The sequence below is a fragment of the Oncorhynchus clarkii genome, chromosome 5 (genome assembly GCF_045791955.1).
Source record: "Oncorhynchus clarkii lewisi isolate Uvic-CL-2024 chromosome 5, UVic_Ocla_1.0, whole genome shotgun sequence".
NCBI lineage: Eukaryota > Metazoa > Chordata > Actinopteri > Salmoniformes > Salmonidae > Oncorhynchus > Oncorhynchus clarkii.
In genome coordinates this window covers 90,308,896-90,328,193 of record NC_092151.1, presented here as the reverse complement: position 1 = coordinate 90,328,193, position 19,298 = coordinate 90,308,896, and the positions used below count along the sequence as shown (strand labels likewise).

At 43.8% G+C, this 19,298-nt stretch overlaps 1 protein-coding gene across 5 annotated transcripts in view; it reads right to left on the bottom strand.

Annotated features, from left to right (window-relative positions):
• LOC139409544 (HPS3 biogenesis of lysosomal organelles complex 2 subunit 1) overlaps positions 1-18,629 on the bottom strand; it is a 37,537-nt gene extending 18,908 nt beyond the window's left edge. For 2 of the 5 annotated variants that reach the window (XM_071154848.1, XM_071154853.1), the window contains exons 1-8: positions 18,079-18,469; positions 9,553-9,920; positions 5,696-5,870; positions 5,395-5,572; positions 5,095-5,177; positions 1,987-2,176; positions 1,292-1,373; positions 286-440 (exon numbers count right to left, since the gene is read on the bottom strand). In XM_071154848.1, the coding sequence (XP_071010949.1) occupies positions 286-440; positions 1,292-1,373; positions 1,987-2,176; positions 5,095-5,177; positions 5,395-5,572; positions 5,696-5,870; positions 9,553-9,920; positions 18,079-18,295 (1,448 nt within the window). In that variant the 5' untranslated portion in view covers positions 18,296-18,469. Of the gene's footprint in view, positions 1-285; positions 441-1,291; positions 1,374-1,986; positions 2,177-5,094; positions 5,178-5,394; positions 5,573-5,695; positions 5,871-9,552; positions 9,921-18,078 lie in introns of all 5 variants that reach the window. The other 3 variants (XM_071154852.1, XM_071154851.1, XM_071154850.1) reach the window with 3 other exon arrangements.
• Between the last annotated feature and the right edge of the window lie 669 nt (positions 18,630-19,298).

Below are 19,298 nucleotides of genomic sequence, written 5' to 3'. Positions count from 1 at the left end.
CCCTAGATTGGATGTCTTACCATAAATCTATAGCATCACCCAGCCCTAGATCGGATGTCTTACCATAAATCTATAGCATCACCCAGCCCTAGATCGGATGTCTTACCATAAATCTATAGCATTACTCAGCCCTAGATCGGATGTCTTACCATAAATCTATAGCATTGCCTACATTTGAATTGGTCCTATTTTGAAGTAGTATTTACTTTGCCGTGAGACAATTGCAAAATTTCTAAATCATGTGTGGCTCTAGCTATGACTACAGTGTCTAAGTGTGTGACCTACATGACTCTGCGTGCGGTCCTCTCTGTGTCCTCCCTGGTCTCCACATCTGCAGTGGTCAGCAGGACGATGTGGTGTCGGTAGTGACACAGAGCCTTCAGACCAATGAACAGCTGAATACGCAGAGCACACAACTCCATGGTGACGGGAGGACAGGCCTGCGCGCGCGCACACACACACACAATGTTTTATTATCTGGTGGTTATTAAGTTGGTGAAATTGTAATTACATTGTTATTAACTCACAATTACACTTTTGTATCTTTGGGATTTATTAAAATAATCATATTGCTGCTACATGTCAAGTAGATATTCATTGAAAACTGTTTCTTGCCGATATTATGGCCTTACTCTGGGAACCTGACGGGAGGAATATGGGCCCTAGGGGCGGTAAGTAGCCACTCACAATGAAGATTCCACTTTAAATAAAAATTGGGCTTCCCAGCATGTGCAGACCAATCACATTTAGGCTCTAAATTACCATTCCTGAGAGACACTGCAGCCCTGCATTACACGGTGCTAGTCAGATTGCACTGTGTCACTGTTGGACAATGCACGCATGCAGACACACACTGCACAAAACAACGACACGCTTGTCACCAGATGCAACTGTGTAAGTGGTGGTTGCCATTATGAGCCCTTTCCAGCTCCACCATCTTTGTGAACGTAACGCAGTGATCTGAGCCAAGCAGACAGCTACCTGTATTTCTGGAGAAGCTGTGATCTAATCTAATAATAACTTCCTGTCTTATTGTGTAGCAGGGCCAATCAGAGCACAACCAACCGAGGCAAAACCAATCACACACACGAGGGGAAGCCTCTGGTCAAAGCATCCTTAAGACCAATAATGAAGATGTCCAAGGCATGGGGGTAGATATGGTGAATATTCCACCAAGCCTGACGGATAACTAAAAGCTTTTCCGGTCCTCAGATCTATAAAGAGCTCCCTAGGGGTCCGGCCGTGGGTCGATCTGTCTTCCATTAGCTAAGGAAAATAGGGTGATCCTCACCTTCATGGTGGTATCGATGTAAGGGTCCTCAGCTCTGGCTGCCACTGCTGCACACCTCACTGAGAAGCACTGGAGAGCATTCCTGAGAAACACAGGTATAAATTAGGGCCCTGGGTTTTGTGAGATTATGTGACATGCCTAGATTTGAACCTTTTTTTAATTAAAATGTTCTTATGTCACATGGTCCAGCAACCATCCCCCAGACAATTGCTTTCATTTTTGGTATACAGGATAAAATCTTGCCATTTCTTTTTTTATTTTACTAGGCAAGTCAGTTAAGAACAAATTCTTATTTTCAATGATGGCCTAGGAACAGTGCGTTAACTGCCTGTTCAGGGGCAGAACGACAGATGATACCCCGGTATATGGAATAATTGTACCTTGTCAGCTCGGGGATTTGAACTTGCAACCTTTCGGTTACTAGTCCAACGCTCTAACCACTAAGCTTCCCTGCCGCTATGTCACATGATTGCGCCAACACTGTAGGGTCGTGCAGTATCCAGATGTTTCTGTACCATATCAGGGTATACAGTATTACCAACCCTCCAAAAAGTATATATTTTTTACTGTATTGAAAATCACACCGTCAGTTAAAAAAAATAATACTGTTTATTCCATATACCGGGGTATCACCGAAGTCAGAGACTAGTCTCATGGACTTCCTTTACCGTCGAGAGGCCCAGCCCAGTACTTACTTTGTGATGATGTGGAGGAAGAGGTCAGTGAGGACGGCCTGCTGGGCCTTCTCTGGATACTGATAGGCTGAGACCATCTGAACCCCGCCCCTCACGCTGTACAAATAGCCCGTCTTGGGCAGCGAGAAGAAACAGAACAAACACGTCGGCTCCACCCCTCTACCCCCCTCCACACATACTTCCTGGTTGCCTGGTTGTCAGGGAGAGGAGAGCAATGGAAGAGAAAGGGATGAGATGTGAAGCAGATGGGAATGTAGAAAATATAGGTGCTCCTACTTTAAGTGTCCCTCATACATATGCATTTACACTACATGTTAATTCCATAGGTAGGGAAAGAGCCAAGTATTTAGAGAGTTGGAACATTGAGGTTTCTACATTATGATGCATTTAACAGGACACTACAACATTCTATGGCAGCCATGTTGGCTACATTGTCTCGCGTCAGATGGCGTCACTCCTCCGCGACACTCATCCCAAAACCGATCGTTCTTGTAGGACGTGAAACTTCAAATTTGAATAATGAGCATCCGCTATTCAAAAAATTAAAGCATAGTCCCTAATTTTGTATATCACTGTGCTCTCATAGGACTCCATGAAATAGGCAGAATAACTAGCTAGCTAAATTACTACACACATTATGACAGTGATTTCATAGTTTGCCATTGTGAAAAAAATGTGGGGAAAAAACGGTGTTCTCCTGTCCAAATTCTGTGCCAGGATGTTGGTCGCCAGTGTAGTGACTTGATCAGCTGTGTAACTGTTGTAGCTAGCTTACTGACACAGTTAGCTAGCTCTTCCTTCACTAACTAGCTAACATAAAAAGCTTGCTTAGCCTGTTTAAATTACCCTGAAGTTGTAGACATGCAGCCCCACAATTAAGTAGTAACTTAACAGAAAATCGGTCCATAGATCAGCATGTTTCTCCGCAATTGTATCGTTGAGGTCAGCTGAGCATAGCAGCTAACTCAGGAGGCTGGTGGAATGACTCGAACAAGTGCTTCATGAAAACTCATAACAATGTGAGCATAATTAGCACTACTAGCTAACTACAGTAGCTTGCTAGCCAGCTTTTGTTGTAAGTTTTAACATTGTGTGTGCAGCACTAGGTAGGTAGATGATTTCAGCTAACGTTAGCAAGCTAATGTTAATGTTGGACAAATTTATGCTAGCTTTCGTGCCCATTGTCAAACTTTAGAGATACTGTTCATTGAAGCAAAATAATCCTCACCAACATAACGTGATTTACATGCAGCGCATTTGGAAAATATCCAGTACCCTTCACTTTTTCCACTTTGTTACGTTAGAACCTTATTCTAAAATCGATTAAATCATTTTTTATTCCTCAATATAAGTACAATATCCCATAATGGCAAAGCGAAAACAGGTTTTTAGAAATTTTAGCAAATGTATTAAAAAAAACAAAAAAAACAGAAATAGCTTATTTACATAAGTATTCAGGCCCTTTGCTATGAGACTCAAAATTGATCTCAGGTGCATCCTGTTTCCATTGATCGTCCTTGAGAAGTTCTTACAACTTGGAGTCCACCTGTGGTAAATTCAATTGATTGGATATGATTTGGAAAGGCACACACCTGTCTATATAAGGTCCCACAGTTGACAGTGCATGTCAAAAACCAAGCCATGAGGTCGAAGGAATTGTCCGTAGAGCTCCGAGACAAGATTGTGTCAAGGCACAGATCTGAGGAAGGGTAGCAAAAGGTGTCTGCAGCATTGAAGGTCCTCAATAACACATTGGCCTCCATCATTCTTAAATGGAAGAAGTTTGGAACCACCAAGACTATCCTAGAGCTGGCCGCCCAACTAAACTGAGCAATAGGGGGAGAGGGCCTTGGTCGGGGAGGTGACCAAGAACCCAATGGTCACTGACAGAGTTCCAGAGTTCCTCTGTGGAGATGAGAGAACCTTCCAGAAGGACAACCATCTCTGCAGCATTCCACCAATCAGGCCTTTATGGTAGAGTGGCCAGACGGAAGCCACTACTCAGTAAAATGCACGACAGCCTGCTTGGAGGTTTCCAAAAGGCACCTAAAGATTCCCAGACCATGAGAAACAAGATTCTCTGGTCTGATGAAACCAATATTGAACCGGTGGCCTGAATGCCAAGCGTCACGCCTGGAGGAAAACTTGGCACCATCTCTACGGTGAAGCATGGTGGTGGCAGAATCATGCTATGTTTTTCAGTGGCAGGGACTGGGAGACTAGTCAGGATCGAGGGTAAGATGAACGGAACAAAGTACAGAGAGATCCTTGATGAAAACCTGCCCCAGAGCACTCGGGGCCTCAGACTGGAAAACGACCCTAAGCACACAGCCAAGACAACACAAGAGTGGCTTCGGGACAAGTCTGAATGTCCAAGTGGCCCAGCCAGAACCCGATAAAAACATCTCTGGAGAGATCTGAAAACACCTGTGTAGCGACGGTCCCCATCCAACCTGACAGAGTTTCAGAGAATCTGCAGAGAAGAATGGGGAGAAACTCCCCAAATACAGGTGTGCCAAGCTTGCAGCGTCATACCCAAGAAGACTCGAGGCTGTAATCGCTGACAAAGGCGCTTCAACAAAGTACTGAGTAAAGAGTCTGAATACTTAAAAATATGTACATTTTAGTTTTATTTGATACCTTTGGTGAAATTTTTTAAAAATAAACATGTTTTTGCTTTGTCATTATTGTGTGTAGATTGAAGGGGGGAAAGAAAGTAATGAATTTTAGAATAAGGCTGTAATGTAAACAAAAAAGTGGGAAAAAAAATGAAAAAAAGAGTCGTTTTAGATTCATTCAGACAGTTTTGACGCAAAAATGGGGTTCAGCAATGTCAATGTCACCTAGGTAATACTGCTAAAAAATATTAGACAGCACAAAATACTTTTGAGCTCTCCCATTACGCGATAGGAGACTGATCGGTGCAGGTGGAACCGGTGTGCTATCTGAAGTAAGACAATGTGTTAGCTCCCCATTAACATTACACGGGGAATACTTCAACAGCGCTATTTAAACTGCATGTCTAGAATGAGAACAATTCAATTCTAAAAGTTGGCCCAACTCTATACGGTTCTTGGGAAGGCACAGTGTAATGAGGTTCTGACTCACTGGTGAACACTGGGTGAAACTGCAGGGAGTGCAGGTGGGTCTCCTCAACACTACAGTCCTGGAAGAAGTCTGGAGCAAAACGCCTGGACAGGGGAGACTCAATATGATGAGACCACACACAGAGACACACACAGAGAGACAGAGACACACACACACACACAGACACACACACACAGAGACACACACACACAGAGACACACACACACACACACACACAGAGACACACACACACACACACACACACACACACACACACACACAGACACACACACACACACACACACACACACAGAGACACACCTGTATAAGATATAGGTGATGATGAGGTTGCCCCTGGCCTCACTCTCCATGCCTGTCCACTCCAGGGAGATCTTGACCCCACAGTCCTTAGCCCTGTCCCCCAGGAGCTCTTGGTGCTTGGGGAAAATGAAGAAGTCATCATGGTCACGGTGACCAGCCAGACCCTCTCTCCTCCCCTCTGGCGAATACAACACAGTGTAAACACAACCTAGTCAGACACAGAACATGCAAATCACACCATGTCCTGTGAAGTAATAGTATGTGGTATCTGAAGCATCGGTTTTCATGTGTAGAGTGTTACCCGTCTCGTTGTCCTGTTCTGCTCCAGTGATCATATCTTGGGGGACCAGACTGTGGTCCTGGGGCTTCTTGTCAGCTGACTTCTGGGTAAAAGCAGCACCAGGAAGTCTCTCCAGTTTGACCACCAGCACCTCCAGCTCTGTCTGCAGGGCAATGTACCCTGCACAGATCGCCACCTGCAGGCAGGGAGGGCATACATATTCTATGAAAAGGTTGCATGACAGAATAACCTTCTCTAAGTTAGGAGTGGCAGGTAGCCTAGCGGTTAGAGAGGTGAGCCAGCAACCGGAGGGCTGCAAGTTCGAATCCCAGGTCCGACAGGGAAAAACTCAAGAAGTGAGCTGGCAACAGGAGGGTATCAAATCCTAGATGCCATTACCTTTGTGCACGAACCCCCCCCCACCTGTATTTGGTATTTTATTAGGATCCCCATTAGCGGTTGTGAAAACCGTAGCTACTCTTCCTGGGGTCCAACACAGAACATGAAACATGACATAATACAGAACATTAATAGACAAGAACTACATACATTTAAAGAGGGCACACATAGCCAACATACACAAACGATCTAGGCTCTATATAAAACTTTAAGCTTTCTTGAATTTGATCTGGATTTGGGGACTGTGAAAAGACCCCTGGTGGCATGTCTGGTGGGGTCAGTGTGTGTGTGTCAGAGTAAGTTAAATTCCAAATGGTTTGCATAGTCAACACATTCATGTTTGTTATAAAAAGAAGAAGTGATGCAGTCAGTCTCTCCTCATCTATCAACCAAGAGAGAATGGCATTCATAGTATTTATATCAGCCCTCTGATGACAATGAAGAGTAAGACGTGCCGCTCTGTTCTGGACCAGCTGCAGCTTAGCTAGGTCTTTTTTTTTTTGCAGCACTTGAATATTGTCCAGACATGTGGTCAACATAAGATCAAATTAGAGACTGCAGGACTTACTTTGTGGTGTGTGGTGTCAAAAAATAAGAACATCTATTACGGACAGAGCTCTCCCCATCTTTACAACCATTAAATCTTAACTCAGCAAAAAAAAGAAAACGTCCCTTTTTCAGGACCGTCTTTCAAAGAGAATTCGTAAAAATCCAAATAACTTCACAGATCTTCAATGTAAAGGGTTTAAACACTGTTTCCCATGCTTGTTCAATAAACCATAAACACTAACAGCTTACAGACGGTAGGCAATTAAGGTCACAGTTATGAAAACTCAGGACACTAAAGAGGCCTTTCTACTTACTCTGAAAAACACCAAAAGAAAGATGCCCAGGGTCCCTGCTCATCTGCGTGAACGTGCCTTAGGCATGCTGCAAGGAGGCATGATGACTGCAGATGTGGCCAGGGTCCCTTGCTCATCTGCGTGAACGCGCCTTAGGCATGCTGCAAGGAGGCATGAGGACTGCAGATGTGCCCAGGGTCCCTGCTCATCTGCGTGAACGTGCCTTAGGCATGCTGCAAGAAGGCATGATGACTGCAGATGTGGCCAGGGTCCCTTGCTCATCTGCGTGAACGCGCCTTAGGCATGCTGCAAGGAGGCATGAGGACTGCAGATGTGGCCAGGGTCCCTGCTCATCTGCGTGAACGTGCCTTAGGCATGCTGCAAGGAGGCATGAGGACTGCACATGTGGCCAGGGCAATACATTGCAATGTCCATACTGTGAGATGCCTAAGACAGCGCTACTGGGAGACATGACGGACAGCTGATCATCCTCGCAGTGGCAGAACAAATGTAACAACACCTGCACAGGATCGGTACATCTGAACATCACACCTGCGGGACAGGTACAGGATGGCAACAACTGCCTGTCTGATCGCCGGATCAGACAGGACTGGCAAAAAGTTATCTTCACTAACGAATCGCAGTTGTCTCACCAGGGGCGATGGACGGATCCATGTTTATCGTCGAATGGAATGAGCGTTACACCGAGGCCTGTACTCTGGAGCGGGATCGATTTGTAGGTGGAGGGTCCGTCATAGTCTGGGGCAGTGAGCCTGCATCATCAAACTGAGCTTGTTGTCATTGCAGGCAATCTCAACGCTGTGCGTTACAGAGAAGACATCCTCCTCCCTCATGTGGTACTCTTCCTGCAGGCTCATCCTTACATGACCCTCCAGCATGACAATGCCACCAGCCATACTGCTGATGAGCGCATCTGGGACCTGTTGGATCAGAGAGTGAGGGCTAGGGCCATTCCCCCCAGGAATGTCCAGGAACTTGCAGGTGCCTTGGCGGAAGAGTGGGGTAACATCTCTCACAGCAAGAACTGAGCAAATATGGTGCAGTCCATGAGGAGGAGATGCACTGCAGTACTTAATGCAGCTGGTGACCACACCAGATACTGACTGTTACTTTTGATTTTGACCCCCCCTTTGTTTAGGGACACATTATTCCATTTCTGTTAGTTACATGTCTGTGGAACTTGTTCAGTTTATGTCTCAGTTGTTGAATCTTGTTTTGTTCATTGAAATATTTACACATGTTAATAAGTTTGCTGAAAATAAATGCAGTTGACAGTGAGAGGACGTTTCTTTTGTGCTGAGTTTATATGGTTTGACTATGACAGTTTACAATCTAAGGGAACACCAAGTAATTTAGTCTCCTCAACTTGTTCAACAGGCACACCATTCATTACCAGATTCAGCTGAGGTCTAGAACATAGGGAATGATTTGTACCAAATACAATGCTCTTAGTTTTAGAGATGTTCAGGACCAGTTTATTACTGGCCACCCATTCCAAAACTGACTGCAACTCCTTGTTAAGGGTTTCAGTGACTTCATGAGGTTGCTGACAAGTACGGTGCACCCGTAAAGTATTTAGACCCCTTGACTTATTCCACATTTGTTACGTTACAGCCTTACTCAAAAATGGATTAAACAGTTCCCCCCCCCCCCCCCCTCATCAATCTACACACCCCATAACCCATAATGACAAATCAAAAACTGTTTAGAGATTTTTGCAAATGTATTAAAAATAAAAAACTGAAATTTCATATAAGTATTCAGACCCTTTCCTCAGTACTTTGTTGAAGCACCTTTGGCAGCGATTACAGCCTCGAGTCTTCTTGGGTATGACGATACAAGTGTGGCACACCTGTATTTGGGGAGTTTCTCCCATTCCGCTCTGCAGATCCTCTCAAGCCCTATCAGGTTGGATAGGGAGCGTCGATGCACAGCTATTTTCAGGTTTCTCCAGAGTCGTTCGATCGGGTTCTAGTCCGGGCTCTGGCTGGGCCACTCAAGGACATTCAGAGAATTGTCCCGAAGTGTGTTCTTGGGGTCCTTCAATGCTGCAGACATTTTTTGGTACCCTTCCCCAGATCTGTGCTTCGACACAATCCTGTCTCAGAGCTCTACGGACAATTCCTTGAACCTCATATGGTTTGGTTTCTGCTCTGACATGCACTGTCAACTGTGGGACCTTATATAGACAGGTTTGAGCCTTTCCAAATCATGTCCAATCAATTGAATTGACCACAGGTGGACACCAATCAATATGTCAAGGATGATCAATGGAAACAGGATGCACCCGAGCTTCAATTTCGCATAGCAAAGGGTCTGAATACCTATGTAAATAAGGTACCTGTTTTTTAATATTTAATACATTTTTTTTTATTTTTTTTTAAGTTCTCGCTTTGTTATTATCAGGTATTGTGTGTATATTGATGAGGCAAAACATGTATTTAATCAATTTCAGAATATGGCTGTTAACAAAATGTTGAAAAAGTCAAGGGGTCTGAATACTTTCTGAATGCACTGTATGTATTTCAGCGTCCACGCAGGGAATAAAAAATAAAGTTTTACTTTCAATATCTGGGTGGTAAAAAGAGACTACGGAAATCCCAACCCCTAACTTACATCCATCCCTACCTGTTGGGGCGACAGTCCCGGGAGGTGGATGATGAGACAGCGCTCAAAGTCCAGGATGGAGAGCTTGTCGTTGAGGGCCTGTCTCTTTAGACTGAACAGCACCAGGCTCTTAGGACACCCCACCAGCAGGTCTCCGGTCACCCCACAGCACGCCACACACAGCGGACGCTCAAACAGTGGAATCTCAATGATCTCCATCTGCTCCTTGGGAGCCCCGCGCATGGACGAGCCGCGCAGGAAATGACCGAGCAGACGCACGCCAACGCGGGTCTTCTCAGCCGCCTGGTAGCGCCAGTTGGTGTAGGCGCGTAGGTAGGGGGCGTTGTTCTTCTCCTCGATGGTCACCAGGTAGTCCCCTGTGGAGGGAGGGGCGGACAAGGGGAGGAGGGTCAGAAACTATTTTATTTGTCACATGCTTCCTAAACAAACAGGTGTAGACTAACAGTGAAATGCTTACTTATGAGGACAATGAGGAGAATGTCATGAGTTATAGGTAGTTTACCAAGCCAATACTAACTTCCTTCATACTGGACACAGAGACATAAAAATGGTATCCACTAGATCATCTGACTCTGGGGGATGTAGACAAAGAGCCTCGTTGTTCATTTGACTATTGGGGATGTAGATAAAGAGCCTTGTTGCTAAAATCACGACATATCCCTTTGACACTAGAGGTCCAAATTAGCCTCGTATTGTTTTGTTGATTGCATTTCAAATAACTCAGTTGAAGTAGGAAGTTTACATACACCTTAGCCAAACACATTTAAACACAGTTTTTCACAATTCCTGACATTTAATCCAAGAGTAGAAATTCCCTGTTTTAGGTCATTTAGGATCACCACTTTATTTTAAGAATGTGACATGTCAGAATAATAGTAGAGAGAATGATTTATTTAAGCTTTTATCTCTTTCATCACCTTCCCAGTGGGTCAGACGTTTACATACACTCAATTAGTATTTGGTAGCACTGCCTTTAAATTGTTTAACTTGGGTCAAACGTTTCAGGTAGCCTTCCACAAGCTTCCCAAGAGACTAAGTTGGGTGAATTTTGGCGGAATGGCTTTTTTATGGCGGTTTGGAGCAGTGGCTTCTTCCTTGCTGAGCAGCCTTTCAGGTTATGTTGATATAGGACTTGTTTTACTGTGGATATAGATACCTTTGTACCCGTTTCCTCCAGCATCTTCACAAGAACCTTTGCTGTTGTTCTGGGATTGATTTGCACTTTTCGCACCAAAGTACATTCATCTCTAGAAGACAGAACGCATCTCCTTCCTGAGCGGTATGACGGCTGTGTGGTCCCATGGTGTTTATACTTGCATACTATTGTTTGTACAGATGAACGTGGTACCTTCAGGCGTTTGGAAATTGCTCCCAAGGATGAACCAGACTTGTGGATGTCTACAATTTCATTTCTGAGGTCTTGGCTGATTTCTTTTGATTTTCCCATGATGTCAAGCAAAGAGGCACCGAGTTTGAAGGTAGGCCTTGAAATACATCCACATGTACACCTCCAATTGACTCAAATTATGTAAATTACCCTAACAGAAGCTTCTGGAGCCATCACGTAATTTTCTGGAATTTTCCAAGCTGTTTAAAGGCACAGTCAAATTAGTGTATGTAAACTTCTGACCCACTGGAATTGTGATACAGACAGATTATTTCACTTATAATTCACTCTAAACAATTGTTGGAAAAATTACTTGTGTCATGCACAAAGTAGATGTCCTAACCGACTTGCCAACACTATAGTTTGTTAACAAGACATTTCTGGAGTGGTTGAAAAACGAGTTTTAATGACTCCAACCTAAGTGTATGTAAACTTCCAACTTCAACTGCAGCTACAGTGGGGAGAACAAGTATTTTATACACTGCCGATTTTGCAGGTTTTCCTACTTACAAAGCATGTAGAGGTCTGTAATTTTTATCATAGGTACACTTCAACTGTGAGAGACGGAATCTAAAACAAAAATCCAGAAGATCACATTGTATGATTTTTAAGTAATTGATTTGCATTTTATTCCATGACATAAGTATTTGATACATCAGAAAAGCAGAACTTAATATTTGGTACAGAAACCTTTGTTTGCAATTACAGAGATCATATGTTTCCTGTAGTTCTTGACCAGGTTTGCACACACTGCAGCAGGGATTTTGGCCCACTTCTCCATACAGACCTTCTCCAGATCCTTCAGGTTTCGGGGCTGTCGCTGGGCAATACAGACTTTCAGCTCCCTCCAAAGATGTTCTATTTGGTTCAGGTCTGAAGACTGGCTAGGCCACTCCAGGACCTTGAGATGCTTCTTACGGAGCCACTCCTTAGTTGCCCTGGCTGTGTGTTTTGGGTCGTTGTCATGCTGGAAGACCCAGCCACAACCCATCTTCAATGCTCTTACTGAGGGAAGGAGGTTGTTGGCCAAGATCTCACGATACATGGCCCCATCCATCCTCCCCTCAATACGATGCAGTCTTCCTGTCCCGTTTGCAGAAAAGCATCCCCAAAGAATGATGTTTCCACCTCCGTGCTTCACGGTTGGGATGGTGTTCATGGGGTTGTACTCATCCTTCTTCCTCCAAACACGGAGAGTGGAGTTTAGACCAAAAAGCTCTATTTTTGTCTCATCAGAACACATGACCTTCTCCCATTCCTCCTCTGGATCATCCAGATGGTCATTGGCAAACTTCAGACGGGCCTGGACATGCGCTGGCTTGAGCAGGGGGACCTTGCGTGCACTGCAGGATTTTAATCCATGACGGCGTAGTGTGTTACTAATGCTTTTCGTTGAGACTGTGGTCCCAGCTCTCTTCAGGTCATCGACCAGGTCCTGCCGTGTAGTTCTGGGCCGATCCCTCACCTTCCTCATGATCATTGATGCCCCACGAGGTGAGGTCTTGCATGGAGCCCCAGATTGAGGGTGATTGACTGTCATCTTGAACTTCTTCCATTTTATAATAATTGCGCCAACAGTTGTTGCCTTCTCACCAAGCTGCTTGCCTATTGTCCTGTAGCCCATCCCAGCCTTGTGCAAGTCTCCAATTTGATCCCTGATGTCCTTACACAGCTCCCTGGTCTTGGCCATTGTGGGGAGGTTGGAGTCTGTTTGATTGAGTGTGTGGACAGGTGTCTTTTATACAGGTAACGAGTTCAAACAGGTGCAGTTAAAACAGGTAATGAGTGGAGAACAGGAGGACTTCTTAAAGAAAAACTAACAGGTCTGTGAGATCCGGAATTCTTACTGGTTGGTAGGTGATCAAATACTTATGTCATGCAATAAAAAGCTAATTAATTACTTAAAAATCATACAATGTGATTTTCTGGATTTTTGTTTTAGATTCCGTCTCTCACAGTTGAAGTGTACCTATGATAAAAATTACAGACCTCTACATGCTTTGTAAGTGGGAAAACCTGCAAAATCGGCAGTGTATCAAATACTTGTTCTCCCCACTGTATGTAGACCAAATCAAAATGTTTCCAGATGTTTCCAATCCCCCCCTCCCCCCATTTTTATTTTCACTGTATTGAAAATCATACCGTTTTATATTTCAAAAACCCCAGTATACGGTATATTGCCCAAGCCTAGTAGCTAGGTTGCGTTGTTCATGTAGGAAATGCTAGTTAGCTACAAAGCTACAGTGTATTGGTTGCAGCAGACCTGTATGCTAGCCAACTAGTCTGCTAACTAATTGCAATGTTGGATAGATAGCTAATCTGTTCCATTTATAGAAAGTATTTCAATTTATCCAATCTTCACACACCGGCACTGTGCAGCATGCAAAAACATTAGCTAGATAGCTAATGTTAGCTCCTCTATAGCCCCCCAACTACCTAGCTAAGTTCCAGCTATTGTCTCGTTATTTTTCAGCCATCTTGTTTAAACACCGAATGACCACATGCTGCCTGCGGTAGATACCTAGATATCCCGGCCTCAGCCATTGCATATCTTGCCAGTACACATGAATGAATGCAGATGAGTCAGTCATGTATCGTTAGCAAGGAGAGACCCTCGTTTTCAATGAATAAATTGGCTTGGTAGCTACATCAGCACACATATTTCCTTAACCGATGCAGACGATGGTTTCATAGCCTGCCATACGTGAGTTACTGAGCTGCGGCTACGAGGTTATCAGAAAGTGTACTAGCTAGCCTACTTGTCTGGAAAGCGGCATAACCTGCATGTCGAAATATAATTTGAGCGTCGTTTTCCTCTGCTAGCCAACCGGCTACCAAGTTTGGACTCGTTACCTGCTTGCTAGTAGAAAATGTTACACACAGAAAATGATTATATCCTGTATGTTATTATTATTATTTGACTTGAGGAGGATGAGAATGACAAACTAAACAGTAGGATTGTAGTTATCATACATACTACAGAAGGCAGTATTGCAGTTCTTTTAAAATAAGTTTATCGTGAGTCCGGAGAACTCAAAATGGACAGTCAGTGCAGGAAGACACTTGGCTGTCACTAGTATATTCGTATGTAGGCCTCCATGTAAGTGTAACCTGTTTTTATAGGCTATGCATTATTATAATCATTTACTTTGTCACGTGCATTTTGAATCGAGCAACAAGGACCGTCATTTAAACGCCCCCCAAAGCTTGTTATGCAAAGGGCCTCAAAGTTAAAAGTGCACTATCCATTACGAGTCAACCATGTGCTTCTTAAAAGCAATGATAATAACAATAGCTTACACGACTGCTATTTGACAAATCCATAAGGCTCTTCAATAAACCATATGTAATGACCAGATTTATCTTTTTCCATAAAAGCACATGGATGTGTGAGAAACAGAAACATGGGGTTTTGTCATATGTAAAAAAAAATGTTGTCCAACGTTAGTAGTAAACTAGTCAAGGATTTATTTAACTAGCCAAGTCAGTTAAGAACAAATTCTTATTTACAATGGACGGCCTACCCTGGCCAAACCCGGACGACGCTGAGCCAATTGTGCGCCGCCTAATGGGACGCCTAAGCACGGCCGGATGAGATACAGCTTGGATTCGAACCAGGGACTGTAGTGACGCCTTTTGCACTGAGATGCATTGCCTTAGACGGGAGGATGCATATTTTTGCAATATTGGCACACAACAAACGTAAACTTTGAATTTGTAAGTTTCAAATATCCCTCTAGTGGCCAGGGTTGACCTAGACCTATTTTAAAGAACTGCCATTGGTTGGTGGATATATAGTCTAAGATCTTTGATAGGCTGATGAAGTACTTGTGACAGGATATAGTCAGTGCCACCTGTTGAGGCTAGCACAGGGCTAACGTGTGCCATGTAATCTGATGGGACCAGCTACAATTTAGTGTTCGGTCACGAGCAAGTAAATTGACTATTTTAATTGGCTGATGCTCATTTTGTACCGGAGAACCTGTTTATTAAATGTACATGTACTTATGTACTTATGTTCACAAGTATGTGTAACAGTATAACTTTAGACCGTTCCCTCGCCCATACCCGGGCGCGAACCAGGGACCCTCTGCACACATCAACAACAGTCACCCACGAAGCATCGTTACTCATCGCTCCACAAAAGCCAGTAAAAAGGCAGGAGAATGCATATCCCATCCCTGCATTGAGGTACGTTTACCGACCCATAACTTGCGCCCGCGCCACTGCCATAATATAATCATGATTGTGTTCCCACGCCAGTGCAGCTTAGTTTAAACAAGCGTAACGGTGGCATCGGAAACTTCTGGCAAAATAATTAATTTGAAGAATTTATCGTCACTGCTAGCTAGCTAGCTAGCCAGCCAGCCAGTTTTATAGGAAAGATCTCATACATTTTTCAAAATTCACTGCCAATATGCCAACATGCACTCCCAGGAATCCCAGTTCCACAATAAATGTTTGTTTTGTTCAATAATGTCCATAATTTATGTCCAAATAGCTACTTTTGTTAACACGTTTTGTAAACAAATCCAAACTCACGAAGCGCGTTCACTAGGAGCAGACAAAATGTCAAAAAGTTCTGTTACAGTCCGTCGAAACATGTTAAACGATGTATAGAATCAATCTTTAGGATGTTTTTAACATAAATCTTCAATAATGTTCCAACCGGAGAATTGCGATGGAACAGAGCTCGCTCTCACATGAACGAGCGTCACGAGCTCAAGGCATTCTGGCAGACCGCTGACTCATTCCCCTCTCATTCGGCCCCACTTCACAGTAGAAGCATCAAACAAGGTTCTAAAGACGGTTGACATCTAGTGGAAGCCGTAGGAAGTGCAACATGACCAATATCCCACTGTGTCTTCAATAGGGAATGAGTTGAAAAACAACCAACCTCAGATTTCCCACTTCCTGGTTGGATTTTTTCTCAGGTTTTTGCCTGCCATATGAGTTCTGTTATACTCACAGACATCATTCAAACAGTTTTAGAAACTTCTGTGATTTCTATCCAAATATACTAATAATATGCATATATTAGCAACTGGAACTGAGTAGTAGGCAGTTTACTCTGGGCACCTCTGGGCATCTTATTCATCCAAGCTACTCAATACTGCCCCCAGCCATAAGAAGTTAACAACTTCCTTCACAATAGCTCTCCTCTGCTCCGCTAAGCACATGAAGTATGAAAGCCCTGATGTCTGCAGAGGCTGCTTCGCAGTAAATACTGTACAGCCACTTCAGAAGTTAGATTGACCATGCAGAGCCTTTAAATATACCATGGCATTGTTGAATACTCATTTCTGATAGGCTTGAAGGGCGTTCTAGAGTGCATTATTTCCCTATAACGCGCAGTATATTTGCACGGTATAATTCAATGTCTATGATTCGTTCTTATATGTTCGAGCTGCTTTTGAAATCAAAAGTTGAATTGAAAACATTACTGGTATTGTTGAATAAAATTTTCATAATAGCAAGCTAAGACTAAAGGCGTCGGCATGCTTCAGTTCGGCTGGCAGCTAGCCACAGTCGGCTAGGCGAACCAAACGAGTGTGCTCGTATACTTCCTCAAAAGACCTTAGCTTGAAAAACAAGGGGAAAAAAGTGGCAATAGTACTGTTTGTCCATTTTGTGATGCCGTAGCCACTCAATAGTCCGAATTAATCTAACCGAAATCTGTCACTCATTTAGAAAAGGCGCATGAAAACTATTAGTCTCGCATTGAAAGACAAAGACTTTACTCAAAAATCCTTACTGTTGACCAATTACCGATGAAGAGGCATAGACCTCAGCGCCGAACTTGTGTGCCAGAACAGCCCCCCCCCAAAAAAAAATCTACCCCAAAACGTCAGAAAATATGCAAAGTTTAGAATAATTTAGGCTGGGAAGCATGGTTTAGTTAGCTAACCCAGTAAATCTGTTTGTTTTGTTACCAAGGCAACTACTGTAGCTATCTAATAAACTTGCTAGCTACACTACATGACCAAAAGTATGTGGACACCTGCTTGTCGAACATCTCATTCCAAAATCATGGGCGTTAATATGGAGCTGGTCCCCCCCCCCCCCTTTTGCTGCTGTAACAGTCTCCACTCTTCTGGGAAGGCTTTCCACTAGATGTTGGAACACTGCTGCGGGGACTTGTTTCCATTCAGCCACGAGCATTACGGAGGTCGGGCACTGATGTTGGGCGATTAGGCCTGGCTCGCAGTCGGCGTTCCAATTCATCCCAAAGGTGTTTGATGGGGTTGAGGTCAGGGCTCTGAACAGGCCAGTGAAGTTCTTCCACACCGATCTCGACAAATAATTTCTGTATGGGTGTCGCTTTGTGCATGGGGTCATGCTGATGTTGCTTCCATAGGCATTGGAAGTCGGTAGTGAGTGTCGCAACCAAGGCTAGACGATTTTTACGTTCTACATGGCTCAGCGGTCCCATTCTGTGAGGTTGTGTGGTCCACCACTGCGGCTGAACCGTTGTTGCTCATAGACATCTTCACTTCACAATAACAGCACATACAGTTGAACGGGCAGCTCTAGCAGGGCAGAAATTTTACAAACTGACTTGTTGGAAAGTGGCATCCTATGACTGTGCCACGTTGAAAGTCACTAAGCTCTTCAGTAAGGTCATTCTACTGCCGGTCTATAGAGATTGCTCGATTTTCTGTGGCTGTATCCAGGCACTCAGGAGACGACACCAGCGAGGGTAAAAAAAACCCACAAAAAACACACCCTGTTTAAAAGAAAAATTGTATATTGACTTTCAATTGAAATAGCAGAATCCACTCATTTGAAGGGGTGTCCACCTACTTTTGGCCATGTAGTGTACTTCAGTGGATGTTGAAAACATTTTTAGCCATGGTATAAATGGGATAATCAACTCCTGGCTCTATCCGTTCTCTGGAAAATAATGCAACTCAAAGGAAGGTTAGGATAATGCCTCTACTGCCATTAATTTTAATTCGACTTGCTTGGATTTCTCCCTGACCAATATGGTTGCCATTTTAACACCATTCTGGAACTTTGAGAGTTCATGACAAATCCCTTCTAGTAATTAGATGCACCTCAATCACTCAGCAGTAAACAACTCAGCAAATAGGGAGAGAAGAAGTGAGAGAAAGAAAATGACACACCTATCTCACTGTGTAGGATGCTCTGCACTGTCCCCATAGTGGCGAAGCGGCAGATGAGAGGACACCCCTCTTCTCCCAGTTGAAAAGCCTCGATCTTGCATCCTCCAGCGGACACCACGAATAGGGCACCCCCGCCACAGCACACTAACCCCGGTTCCTGCTCGGTTGGCACGATTTGCTGGGACGCGAAGGGGTGGCAGTTGTATACGTGAACCATCTTTGCTTGTTTTCGTAAATTACGTCGAGGCAAAACAAAGTATACACCAAGCTAACTACATTGTCCCTGTGCGGGGCTTGTGTTACCAAATATAATGTGGTCTCTATCGCGGTTAGTGAGCTCCAGCCCGAGGCTAGTTTACTTAATCTATATCACATGCCCCACCGTCTTGTGATGAGCAGGCTGAATCCGTTGAACTCGAAAAGTATTTTTTTTGGTACATTTACTTAACTTCCTCTGCCATTCGAAGTCCCCTTTCTGCACAGAAATCATAAAGTAATGTGAAACAGAAAGTCTGAAGAGTTACGCTGTGAAAGTGACAACTAGAAATAACAACCCCACCTCCAGCGTTGATTGGCTGAGTTCCCTGTCAATAGCGTTTGAAAGTCCCGCCTGTCTGCCTGCCTCTGCTTAGTCGGTGGCATTATTTCAACATAAATTGGATAAAAACTGCTGTTAAAACTCCAAAGAAGAAGAAGAAGAAGAAGAAGAAGAAGAAGGCAGGCACCTTCTTCTTCTTCCTCTTATGTTTCTTCTTCTTTGGTGAGTTTTAACAGCAGTTTTTATCCAATTTATGTTGAAATAATGCCACCGACTAGACTGGGATATAAATCCATTATACTTTGATCCACAAAATTGATAATAAAAAAAAAAAGAATTAATACAAATAAAACCCTACATTCATTCATCCTTAAGAGTCTATGAGTGCGTCAATCTAAGTAACATAATAAAAAAATCCACATCAAAATCTGTCAGTTTAAGATTTTGGGGGGCATTGGCTGCGTCTCAAACAGAAAGCATCCGCCTATGTCGGCCTTGGTATCTGTGGTGGAGTGTGGCTAAACTGCAGTGGTGTTTGTCACACCATGAGACATCCCGAAAATCGGTCTTCGCAGTAGCGTCCGAACGGTTTGGCCTTCAAATTAATGTGACCACTCTAGGAAAGAGGAGACTCCCACAAGTGTCACAGGACTTGTCTGAAAGTAACCCATACAAATGAATA